Source organism: Sciurus vulgaris (assembly GCF_902686455.1).
Source record: "Sciurus vulgaris genome assembly, chromosome: 9".
NCBI classification, from domain to species: domain Eukaryota; kingdom Metazoa; phylum Chordata; class Mammalia; order Rodentia; family Sciuridae; genus Sciurus; species Sciurus vulgaris.
Genome location: NC_136469.1, coordinates 66,283,209 through 66,297,091, shown reverse-complemented (window position 1 = coordinate 66,297,091; position 13,883 = coordinate 66,283,209). Strand labels below are relative to the sequence as shown.

Here is a 13,883-nt window from a genome sequence, read left to right as displayed (position 1 = left end):
ATGTTTAGTAACTCAGTTAATGAGCCTCCCTCCACCCTTCCCATTTGCTGTTATGTAATCATCTGGTCAGTAGAATTAATAATTACTGGGAATTACCAAAACTACTGTTTAACTTTCTGTTATCAATAAATAGCACTAGTCACAGGGGCTACAAGTCTGGTAGCTCCTTGAGGTTAAGCATCATGTCATTTTTATTTCTGTAACCTCTGGAACTTTGTTCATTAACTGCCAACTAATCAGCGTACAGATAATGAAACTGAATAATTGTGATGGTAATCTTCACGTTTAATTAACAAAACCAAAGGCCTACTCTCTTTTAATGATTCTTTTACACAGAGCAGCTAATAGCATGATTCAGATTTTTCTCTAATTGCACTTACCAATTGCTACTTATCATGAGCATTTAGTGTCATTCTCATATAAGAAAACTATTACTGCTGAACTCCTGTATCCCAAAAGCTACCTTGGATTTTATGCTTGCTATTTTGGGTAGCTAGCCATGAGTCAATTTTAGGCAATCTGGCCTATTAGTGGGAGAAGCAACAGTCTCTTCAACAGTTACTGTACTGTTATTGATAGTAGCAACTGTTGTGTTACCCCCTGCATTGGATTTTGTGTAGACACACATACACTTGCCAATTTAAATACTCAAAAGCTTCTATATGATACATACTTCCTCAATATGATCAAAAAATTTCAAATTTTAAAATCACATATCTAGGAAGTGACAACCCAAATGTCAGGGTAAGGAAGCAGAGAAATAGCATTGATCTTTTATCATATCACTTTTCTGAGCAAATAACAATACAGATCTTACTTCTAACCAAAACTAAAAAGTAAAAAAAAAAAAAAAATCATACTGTTTTAAATCAAGGGGAAGTCACTTACAAGCCCAATTTGAACCATACTATCTAATCAGTCACTCTGCATACATAGCTGGTCATCCACTTGTCAGTCCCTCTACCTAAAACTTTCAATAGAGTAAGGCTATACTTAAAATCAATGTCCCTTTCTGTGTTTCACACTGGTCCACCCTCTCATGCAGCTTTGCCTGACTCCGCTCTGCCTCTAGGCAGCACCTACATTGGATTCCATCAGTTTCTGCAAACACAAGCTCTCCACCCACTTGGGTCATTTTCCCTGAGCTGTTGTCTTCCCTCCCTATCTCTCTGCCCGAGTAATGTCTTCTCATCTTTTGGATCGTAGTTTAAAAAACAAATTTTCAAAGAAAACTTTGAGTGTTCTAACAAGAAATAAATCCTCCCAGCTACCCTATTACCTACCAGAGCACCCTCCTTGTTTTCTTCAAGCACTCAATGTGATTTGTACTTAGCAGCTGGTTTACTCATTGATTGTGTCTCATTGTGGGGACAGATATTCATTGCTGCACTCCTAGCACATAACATTGTGTCCAGTATTCAATAAATAACTTCTTGAAATCAACCTGTCCTCAGAGTTAAGATGTAAGATTGCACTAGTATTTTGTATTGGTGGTCAGAATTCACAGAGTGTGAGTGATCTGGAGTCTTATGCTCAGAGTCATGCTATTTTCTGAGCATCTCAGACCTATTTCAGTGTATATATTTTTGTCTAGTATTTAAATGCACATTTAAGTAATTCAAATGAAAAAGCTTATAATACAAAATAAAAATGTGCTCTGATGTGTACTCTACAGGGATACATCACGGTTCTGAGTCAGGGCCCTGGTTTTTGTACTTTTAATATTCCTCAAGTGATTCTGATTCACACCAAAGTTAGAGAATACATTTGCAGTGTGTTCACAGTTCTGTTATTCTACTTCTGCCTGTGGCTACCAAGTTCCATCAGAATTAACCCTTTGTTTAATCCATGTGCCAATGTTTTACACCTTAGGTACTTTCTAACTTGAATATTTAATGAGCACACGATTCCTTTGATATTCTATCTCTTGTTCTGCTCTAGCTGAACCTTTTGTCCTTTTAACCTGCTTTTATGTTGACATCCTGAGTTTATAATATAAATAGAAATAAGGAAAGTAAGGTAGAATTTATACAGGATGTCTATTCTGAAGACTGCAAATCATCATTACAAGTGAACATAGCCTATTTATAATGTTTAAAAAATAAAGGCAACCATAAGAAGAAACCAAAATCTTTTATTAATTTGAAACCTTGCAAATATAAAATTTTGTTATTTGTGAGTTTCTAATTTTACAGCTATTTCTTGTTCTTTGGGCTTATTTGTTGTTTTTATATTAATTATTCCCCTTGATAGGCTTATATATGTATACAGTTATGTACAATTAGGGATTTTGAGATACAGTCTATTTATAAGTTCCTAAATCCTATTTGTTTCTTACTTTTGCAAATTATTTTTCCTTTAAGCTTTTTATATCCTAGACTTAAAATGAAAAACCATAGTTCGTGAAATATTAAAATAATCTCGTACATTAAGATTTTGTGGCTGGTGTACTTTCCAATCATATTTATCACTTCAAATCCCTACTATAAACATCCAAAGGGGCACTGGAAAGAAATACTGATAACATATAGGTACTTAAAATACATATCCAAGTGTACATTTTTAATTCCTTTATTTAGACTGGATTTTACTTTCATTATTTGACTATGAAGTAAACACTGGACTTTTTATTTGGTAACTTTTTAGAACTTTCCTTATTTTAGAATGGACATGTAAATATTTTATAGATCATCATTCATTTAAAAGTGATACATAATGTTTATAATATTAAATGCTGAAATATATTTTAAAATTTGTGTAATATATATGGTATTTTCTCCATACTCCTATAAAGAAAGCTATTTCCTACCAGGTTTTTCAAATTTAAGTAGGAGGTAGTGCTGATAAAATAGACCAAACTGCAGATATTTTACTTGCGGTCCAAGTGACCTAAAATGGTTCAAAGACAATTTCTTAAAACACTCTTGCTATTTGTTTAGATTATAAATGTCAATTAAATGATATTGTTGTTCATTTTAAGAAACACTGGTAACCTTGATCGATATTCATCTGTCATCAGTGATATTCATAACACTCTTTAGTGCCAAGGAAATAGAGAGTTACTTTCCTCCTTTCACATTTTAGTAAAGAAAATTTCTCTCCATGCCCCCCACCATCCTCACATTTTCTAGAGTTAAGATAATTTAGAATACTGAGTGGATAGGTAGAAATCCATGTTTAAAGAAATTACATTTTGGACACATATCATATGGAGTCAAACCACAAACATTTAAGAGATACATCAGATACACAGTAATTTAGACAGCCTGTAACATGGAACAATAAGCTGTGCTGATAGTGAAATAACTTTTGACTTCCCTTCTATTTTGTAATTCACACTTTGATGGGTTTTGATATTCCTAGATATCCGTGGAATACAGGAGTTTTTGGACAAAGTGTCTCAGCAGGGAATGGACGTTGCACTTCAAAAGGTAGAAAACAACATCAATAAAATGATCACCACTCTCTTTGATACTATGAGAATAGAGGAATTGAATCGCTATCGAGACACTCTTAGGCGAGCCATCCTTGTTATGAATCCTGCCACAGCCAAATCCTTCATCAGTGAGGTAAGTAAAAATCATCATGGAGTGGGGGTAGGGTGGAAAAATTAAATACTTTGAAATGAGCCCCACAGAGGATGATGAAAGTTAAGAGCAAGGTGAGGGAATTAACTGCTCAACTCTCATTAACTCTAATGGAGGAAGCACAGTGAATTCCTTGCTCATCGTATTTACCCCATACTGTCCAGTTAATTGCTGAGAATGTTTGTATTTATATATATTTAGGCACAAAGCCAGGACAATTTTAAGAAATGAAGGTTGAAAAGTACTGTTCACCTGAATGTATCTAGCAAGGTCAAGAATGAATTCACAAGGGTACAGCTAACTAATCCTTGAATGTTATTTGCAAGTTAAAATTTTACTTCTGAGGGAAGATTTACTTGAATCAAACTGTGATTGCCTAAACATTATTACTTTAAAAAAATATAACAGATTTACTTTTGCTCTGGGAACTCTGTACAAAGACAAGTAATTAAAACTGCATGAAACCAAGCAAAGTGATGACCATTGCACATTTTATGATGCCACATCTTCAACTTTTTAACTGCAGCTGCTAATTTGGTTAGAGACTTTAAAACTCTATAAAAATACAGGACTTTCTAGTGATTGCTGTTACATCGCTCTATTCTGAAATGCTTGTGATCGTCTTGCAAAGGATTATTATCAAGTCATTCTAGCCTTACTTCACATTTTAATTTTGGCTAGTGATATAACTGGTCATGACATTCATACTGTCACATAATGTTTCTAAGTTTGGTGACTTCATTTTATTCATATATTTTTTCTCACTTCAGCCCTATGGTTTCGTTGGCTTCTGAGTCCTGCTATAAATTAAGAATGTGTTAGAAGTTCCTTGATGCTCTGTAATATAATTGTTTTCAAGAGTCTTGAAGCAAAATATAAATCACTAAAAGGGTAAAGCTTGTGGAAATTATCAGTAATATCATTTTTTTATTTTAACACAGAATTTTGTTGTGTAGTTAAGGACAGATATAGAACTTCACCCTTCTGAGTTTAGAAAATGACTTAATATCATTGCACCACTAGATTTTTACATAATGGAAAGGACACTTGCGATTTTAGAATTGACTCTTTCCTTCAAGAAACACAGCATACTCTAGAATATTAAAAGCAAGTATGTAACAATGTAATATAAATCAAAATGTAAAACTATAGTAAATTAAGTAGAAGCATCAGTGGTCATTTCTGTGTGAGGCAATCAGGAGGGCTCATTGAGAAAGCACATTTCAACTGGACTTTGTATCTTGGTTAGTAATTCACAAAAGTGGTATAACAAGACAAGGATGAGTCCATTTCACCTCCTCTCTTGTTATCAGTTATGGGAAAATTACATAATATTTCTGAGCCTCCATCCTATCAACAAAATGGGAATGATATATTGATTTAAGCATATTAAGAGAATAATGTAGATTAATGAGGTATCCTATGGAATATCTTAAAAAGTGGTGGTGGGCAGGGAGAGATCTGGCACTTAGAGACTCAAGAGGTAGAAACTTGTAGATCACTTTGTCTAGCAAAAAACACTGGACACATAGCAGATGTTCAAAAAATGCTTGTGTGAAAATTATGTCAAGAGGAGCAGATCCATCCCTTCATTGTATGTTCAGAGTAAAGTTTTGTATGCATTAACAGTAGGAAGCATGAGAAAGAGTAGTGGCACATACAGTGTGAAATGAGGATTTACCGCAGATGGCAAAAGGCCCTTGAGTGCCAGGACAACAATTTATCTCTCTTCAGTGAACATTTAGAAGCAATGGACTGAGACGGGGCAGGGGGTGTCATGCTCAGGACTCTCCTATGAAAACTGAACAGGTGGGGAGCCTTGAGGTGGGATCATTCCCCTTCGGACAGAGAAGATGAAGTTGGTGGTTGTGTGACACAAGGCCATGGGAGTGACAGTCACTCAGGCAGACTGTCAAGAGTTCAAGCAGTCAGGAAATGGAGAATCAGAGAACTTAGAGAATTTTAACCAGGGTCCAAGGAGATATTGGTGTAGTACTGGTTTGCTAGAGCTTCCATAACAAAACACCACTAACCAGGTGTCTCAAACAATAGAAAATTATTGTCTCTCAGTTCTGGAAGCTAGAAGTCTGAAGTCAAGATATTGACTGAATTGGTTCTTTCTCAGAACTCTGAGGGAAGGAGCTGTTCCAAGACCTCTCTCTCTGGAGAGAGAGGCTGTAGATGGCTTTCTTCTCCTTAGGTCTCTTCACATCATCTTCCATCTGCTTCTGTTTCCAAACTTCCCCTTTTAAAGGACACCAGTCATTTTGGATTAGGGCTCATCCTAATGATCACATTTTTAACTTGATTTCCTCTGCAAAGGACTTATCTCCAAATAGGGTCAAATTCTAAATACCAAGTGTTAGGACTTCAGCGTGTGAATTCAGCATGGTAGGGGGCAATTAAAACATAATTTAACCCATAACAGATGCCATTCTTGGTTATGAGCAAACAAGGTGCAGGGGTAGGATTTAGAATTTAAATGGGAACATGTGGTATTTGCCCTGAAAGTGTACCATCCCAGTGATCGTAACCGAATGTTAACAATTATGTTCCTTACTCCCCTTACTAATTACTGCTTTTCTTCCTCCTTATTAATTTCTAAGATTTTTATAAATAATTAAAAACCTTTGAGTTCATATTGTCATTATCCATGGTTTACTATAAACTGAGGCACAAAGAGGTTCATTAATTAGTCAGATGGCACAACTAGTAAGTAGTAGTTCTGGAATGGATTCCAAGTAGTCTGCCTCCAGAGTCTGGGTGCTTAATCATAGTTCTCAAAAAGGAGGGTTAGCAGTGCGCAACGTGAGTTCAGGAAAAAGGTCAGGGTTAGAGATGTCAGCTTTTTGAAAGCAATAAACATTGATTTACTGTCCAGTTTAACCTAGATCCTGTGCTAGGCACTCGCAATGATGTTAAAGATCCAACTCCTCTCTGTGGGTTTCCAGTCTGGTACTAGGGAAGGAAACAGTGTCAAAATTAGAGGATGCAGTAATGGCAGGTTTTACATTGACCTCCAGCTATAGAGCCACTCATAGAAGTGTGAAACCACTCCAAATTCGGTTTCAGGGGTGAAGCCTGTAATTGTAGAGGTGTTGAGGAAGGAGTGTGGCATTCATGGTGTCCCGAAGGAGGTGCTGCCTGAGTTGAGCATTAAAGGAAATATTGAATTGGATCAGGCAAAGAAAGAAGAGGAGTGCAATCCAAGAAGCAGGGAAAATCAGAAACACAAGCACAGAAGAAAGGGTGGAACAAGGTTACAAAGGGTCAGGGAAATAATGGATGAAGGTGGATGTGCTGAGTACTCTGTTTACAAGTTTGGTAATGAAAGTAAAGACAAATTATGAGTAAATTTTTAAAATTCTATATGTTGAATACCAGCAACAGAATAAGTGACTCACCATAAGGAAAAAAGTACCTGAGCCATTTTGTACAGATCTTGGTTTAACATGCAGTGAAAGGGCAAAACTGTAGAATGAAGAAGGAATATTGATAAGACCCTGATGGTAGAATTTATGAAACTCTGCCAGGGAAGGACTACCCAGGACCAATAATCTAGAATTACCATTTCAAAGGTAGATGAAATTAGTTCAGACTTGTAGAAGAAATTTGCTTTGACCATTCTTGTATTTCTCATAATCAATTTCAACGAACACAATTTTGACCTGGGTTTTTATGTCGGTCCCCTCTCCTTGACTCTCAAATACTTATAATAAGTTATTACTTCCATCTTTGTTCCCAAACACCTAACATCCATGTGTGTGATTTTTCCTGAGAGAGAGAGACTTTTCTGCTTTCTTCTACTCAGTTACTTTTTCCCCCTACTAACTTGTCTTTAAAATCACTAATTTGTCTCCAAACAAAACAAGTTTATTCCGTAGTTACTATGATCTGGATGTGAGGTATCCCCCCCAAAGCTTCTTTCAGTGCAGCAATATTCAGAGGGGAAATGATCAGACTATGAGAGCTGTCACCTACTCGGTCCATACTTGTTTGAATGGAATGGCTGGGTGGTACCTGTAGGCAGGTGGGGCATGGCCAGAGGAGGTAGGTGGAAGCATACACACCCTGCTCTGCTTCCTGACCCTACCATGAGCTAAGTATCTTCCCTCTGCTGGACCCTTTTCTTATGATGCAGTGCCTCATTTTGGGCCCAGAGCAGTGGAGTTGGCCCACTGGACTGAGACCTCTGAAACCACAGGTTCCAAATATACTTTCTCCTCTAAGTTGTTCTTTGTTGGGGTCTTAAGCCCCCTTGCTCTTCTTGACCAGCAGCAAGGGAAGGGGACACTCCCCAACAAGATCAGACCGGGATAGGTAAGGCCGACTGACCGCCCGCTCCCAGCCCTCTATGCAGAGGACAATCAGACGCGTCAGGGAGACCCGTCACAGCAGGAACTCGTTTATTGAGGAAATCACAGAGCTTTTATGTAGGGTGGGGGCTAGGCGGGAACCAATCAGCTTAAAGGTCAGCAAGGCATGGGGTGTTCACGCAGGCAAGAGTCCCATCGGACTATATGGCAAGCAGGAGCTGATCACGTTCGCAGAACTATTGTTAACCAATCCCTGATGGTGGGCCGATTAACTATTGAAACCGCCTTTGAGGCCTTGATCTTGCTCACTTGCCAGGGAGTAAGGAGTCAGCCTGAGTTAGTTAACGTGTCATTAGTCTCAACAGTTCTTGTCAGGTGTTTTGGTCACAGCAACAAAACAAAGAAACTAAAACAACGACAACATAAAAAACACTTCCTTAAACAACAGTTGTCTCACACCACACAATGATGTAGGAATGATAGAAAGAACATGAGCCACCCCCACATCATCCTAAACTGGCTACACTTTTCTGATCAGCATGGTGCTTCCAATGAGTGGTTTTCAGACACTGCCTAGCTTGTTTCTGTACTCTCATGGGTCTTAGGGTTCTTTCCTCTGCTTAGGGAACAGGCTGATCCTATCAGTGCTAGAAGTGGTTCATTGAAACAGCAGGCAGTTCTGAATTCCAAAGAGTGCACTCAGGTTCTAGAGACTCAAAGAAGAATAGTTTCTGACCTAGTGCAGTGGAAGAGGCCATCCATCATATAAATAAATAATAAAATGTGAAAGAAAAATGCTGTCATAGTGATGAGTAGATAGTATTCCTAGGATCCCGTAAGAGAACTAACTCTGCTGGGAGGTTAACACGGTCAGGACAAGTTTCACAGAGAAGTTTCTTCTCCAGAATCTTGAAAAGGGATTAAGAATTCACCAGGCAGGCAATGGTAGATAAACCACAATTCAGGCTGTGTATATGTACACATATGTAATATGTGGGCAGAGGTAGAAAATCTAATTCTACCAAAGGTTTTATAATGAAAAATGAGGGTTCCTCAATCCTTTTCTTTCTTAGTTGCTTATTTCAAAAGGAATTACTTGTGTTTCTTAAATTGCATTTGCTTTTCAAATATTCTGTGCATTCACATAGTCCAAGATTTAGAGGTTTAAAAGGATCACCTCCTGCCACCACTCCTCAAACATGTAATTTTCTTCTCAAAGCAAATAACATGTTGCATGTGAATTTCAGGTATACAACACACACACACAAACATACACACACATACACACGTGCACACATATTTTTTTAGTCTTTCCTAGAAAAGTAATAGCATACTAGTTATAAATTCTTCAGAATTTTTTAAAACATAAATCTGGGAGATTTTCCCAGTTATGACATGCTTCTCACAATTTTAGTGGTTATATAATATTCCATTAGCTCCTTAAATTTTTTTCTACTTTTCTGTACTCTGGTGTATAGTATTCATTGACTTACTATTTTATTTTCTTCCTGTTTCTTTTCTGACATGTTAAATGAAATTTTAGTTCATCTACTTCATCCATACTCATGTCTTCTCTCAATAGTTACAGCAATTTAAATAACATTAAATAACACCACTATACCTTGATTCCTGCACCACTTACTAGACACAGAATCAGATGTGGAAAATTTTTTTCTATGATTCTTCCACTTTTCTACTCCCAACTTCCATAATTCACAGCTTTACTTTTACATAGAGTGTGCTGGAAACACGAATCTTTTATTTGGTAACCATACATAAAACTTTCCTACCTAGACTAAAAGTCAATTTTGTAAGAAAAAAACTATCAGTGTACTTATTTTTATCACTATTAATATTTTTATGACATAATAAAGTATTAAGGTATGATTTATAGTGAAATTTTTTTTCTCAGTTTTAGAATTTTCCTTTGAAAATTCTACTTTATCTTCATTTTCTTTATTGGTTGCTTAAGTTTTGAATTCTTGTCTTTCTGAGCAAATCTCCAAAATTCCTGATTCCTCCTCACAGAGCCTTCCCTCTCAGAACCCATTCTTTCTGCTCTTTTTCTGGCATTTCCTTTAGATCTGAAAAATTTTAGTGGGTCAGAGCAACAAATTCATGGATCCATGTGTTATAGTTTCTTAGTTTCCTGCTTTCTGGAGAATATCTTCAAGTAACTTTTTAAGGGAGGGCATGTGGGAGGTAAAATTTATCTATCACTCTTTTCATTTATGAATGTGTATTTATTCTCACTTCATCCTTGATAAATAATTTGGCTAATTATAAATTCCTAGATTAAAAATTACTTACCTCAGAACAGTGATGGCATTGCTTCATTGTACTCTCTCAATCATTTAAATTGAGCAGATGGAACATTTACATTTTATTGGAGGCAATACTCAATTTTGCATGTGTGTGATTGTGTTATCTTAGCTCTATGTTACTTATGCTAACATTAGTTGCGTGCATTCAATTCACCCCCAGAAAGTCCAACTACACCTATTTTTGGGGGGGAAGACAATTAAGCCTTTTTTTTATTTTCATAAGGACAAATGTTACTTTCGGGAACATTTTGCACATGATAGTGTGTGAGTAGTCCCTGAGAGAATCAATAGACATCCTCCTTATTCACTAATTCCATATTTATAAATTTTCCTACTCATTAAAATTTATTTATAACTCCAAAATCAATACTTAGGGTGCTTTTGTGGTCACTTATTTTCAGAGTTGCAGAAAGTCGAGTTGTTCAACAGGCCATATTCCCAGATAAGGTCAAACAAAGTCCCACTCTTATACTGTAAACATCTTTCCCAGGACCTTTTGGGCTATTTATTTTTTGTGCCTTTTTTTGTGTGTATGATTTTGCTGCTTAAAATGCCCCCAAAACTGCTGAAGTGCTATGTAGTTTCCCTAATCACAAAAAAGCTTTCATGTACCTTACAGAGAAAGGGGCTGTTAGATAAGCTTTATTCAGATGTGACAACAGAACTTTTGACTGAGTTCAATGTTAATAAATAACAAAATATAATAAATAAAGTATCTTTAAGTGAAAATAAAGATCAGAGATCTACAGGAACCATAATCTGTATTTCCCTGATAAAATACTGTATTTCCTACAGTATTTACTAATTCAGCATCACAGGGGATTTTAAAGAACATTAGCACTGCAAATGACAAAGATCAACTGTGCTTTCATAATTTTCACATCCCCACCTCATTTCTAACCTTGCTGAACCTGACATTTCTAAGTACCAAGACTTCTAGAGCTTGGATAGAGGTCTTGTGCTTAGCGGCTGCCCTGTATGATGATATCTAATTTATGACTCCCATCACATGCCTCCTTACATATCACTGCAGTCTCCCTTTTTGCTCATGGTCATTGCTTTATATAGCCATTCACAGTACATTTTAATGGGATTTTGAGAGTCATCCTTTTTAACCTTGAGTTGAAAGATCAAAAAGAATTTTTTTCCAGATTTTTAGAGATTAAATCTAAACAAACAAGAGACTTTGGAAGACAATTTTTATAGTTTCTAAGGAATAATATGAAATCATGACATTTTTTCAGTCAGAATATGTAACATGTAACGTTTTGGCCAATTCTGAGTTTACAGTTGAGAAAATTAAAGACCTGTCAGGATCTAATCAATACTGTTCTGTAACTCCTTCTAGCAATGTTCAACACTTCTGCAGCTGATACCCATAGTAGATGGTAGGAATAGTTGGTATACCCCAGACTTTGAAACTGGTAAACTAAATTTTCAGGGGGTCAAAGTGGTTTGTGATTGTCAGATCCTAAGAGAAGTATTTGTAGAAATGGCCTACCATGAAGTTTATGACGGATAGAAAGAGAAATGAAGCTTGAAGGACATGGATGGATTGGGATAATAGGAAAGACAGAGGAACAAAAGGTTATGAAGAGGGCAGAAAGACAACCCAGATCAGTAAACACCTAAGACAAGGAGAAGCAGAGGGAAGAGATGCTGGTGGATGAGGGCAGTAGCAGATCTCTTAACTTCACTGTTGCCTACACTTAATAAGTTGGTGGGGAAAATTATTGTAATGTTCAAGGGAAATATTAACTTAAAAGTCAAAAGAATGAGTTTTAAAGAAGAAATTGCTCACTTACCATTGTTCTTTAATTGCTAAGGGGGAAAATAGGCATATCAGTTCTGTTTGCATCTTTATTTTCCTGTCCCTGGAGCAATTATGTGGCATTGAGTTAATTATGTTTCCTTTGAAGTCTCAGAAATTCAATACATTAAATGTCAACAGTTAGTGCTCCACCTCTTATTTAAGAGTTTCAAAGCTTTAAGAAAAATACTGCAGTTATAAACAGCTGAGTAAATCAACCTGCTGTGATATCTGCAGAAAATTGTCACAGTGCATGTATGAGTGTCCTTGAAATGAATATGGTGAAACAAGAGTGTTTACATGGTCTGATTTTAAGTATAAATTGAAATGAAATTTTGACAAACAGGTTTTTAGATAGGAATAATGTATCATTTGTTGTTGTGTAAGTTATAGTCTTTCCAGAAAGAATGTAAAATTCCTACCTAAATAAGAATGTTTTGATCTAGGATATTTAGTTTTCAGGTTCAATAAGATATATCAATTATTTGAAAACAGGAAGGTTTAGTATTTGCATGACAATGACTATCATTTCCAATTTAAGATTTTTTTTCTTCAAATTTTCAGGAAGGAACCCACTGTTACATGAGATCCTTTTACTCTACAATAAGAAGAGTAATATCTTTTATCCCTTAAACCTACTTGATGAGATAGTTTTCATTCTATTGTACTATGTCCTAGGTTCAGAAAGAAAGGCTTTTGATCCTGTCAAAGAACAGAAAAACTAAGTTACTTTCTTCACTCATGTTAGCAGTTCCCATAAATAAGCCTATGGGAATGTTTAGCATCCAAGTTAAAGTATCTTGTCTCAACAGATATAGAAAGAGTCCTACTCATCAAATTACTATAACAGTTATTTAAATACATTTTTCTCTAAATGGAATTATCTGGGGATATTAAACAATGTACAGTTTTAAAGCTGAAACTATTTAATGATACTTTGAAAAGGAAAATATAATGATCTTTTCCAAAATATATTTCTCTGATGATATTGTTTACAGATTACTGCTATGCATTTTAAAGTATATTTTAAATAAAATATTGATAATAGCATAAATTCTAAGTTTACAACTCAATAATTTTCCTTATAACTCTCATTGAGATTGAGAAACAGAACATAATTATCACTCCCACATCCCCCTCCTATACACCCCCTAGTTACAATCCCTGTTGAGGGCATTCTGGCTTCTAACACAATAAACTAGTGTTTGATGTTAAGCTTTATATGAAAAGAATCATTCAGTATATAATGTTTTGACTCCTTTATTCTGCTCAGCACTATATCTGAGATTCTTCCATGAAATATGTAGGAAAAATTTATTCATTTTGATTGCTTCAAAGTATTTCATTGTATGTATATGCCATAGCTGATACCACTTCTGTTGTTGATTTTTTCCAGTTTTGTCTTTTACAAATAATAGTTCTATATACATCTTTTTTGCATATATATTTATTTTTGTGGGGTATATAAGTATGGAATTGCTAGCTCAGGAAGTTCATAAGACATGTCATATATTCACGCTGAAACTGTTAGTTTTCTGTAGTGTCACTCCAACTTGATTCTTACTGGTGGCAACTAAAAACTTTCTAATATTCCACTTTCTCACGAATATTTGTTATTTTGTTTTATTTATGATGGAAGATATGTATTTTATTCAGATTTTCTTTTTAATTTGCATATTCCTGATGGATGATTTTTATGTACTTTTTGGCTTTTGAATTTTTATTCTTAGGAAGTGTATGTTCAGGTTATTCTCCCCCCCATGACTTGATAAAGCCTTTTGTATATATAATGGATAAGAGTCTATTGTAAATATCTTATCCCACTCTGTCTTTTCACCCTGAAAAT

At 35.7% G+C, this 13,883-nt stretch overlaps 1 protein-coding gene across 5 annotated transcripts in view; it reads left to right on the top strand.

Annotated features, from left to right (window-relative positions):
• Nucleotides 1-13,883, top strand: part of GRID2 (glutamate ionotropic receptor delta type subunit 2) — a 1,449,748-nt gene that overhangs the window by 765,708 nt on the left and 670,157 nt on the right. For all 5 annotated transcript variants that reach the window (XM_079153230.1, XM_079153229.1, XM_079153231.1 and 2 more), the window contains exon 4: nucleotides 3,364-3,569. In XM_079153230.1, the coding sequence (XP_079009356.1) occupies nucleotides 3,364-3,569 (206 nt within the window). The remainder of the gene's footprint in view (nucleotides 1-3,363; nucleotides 3,570-13,883) is intronic.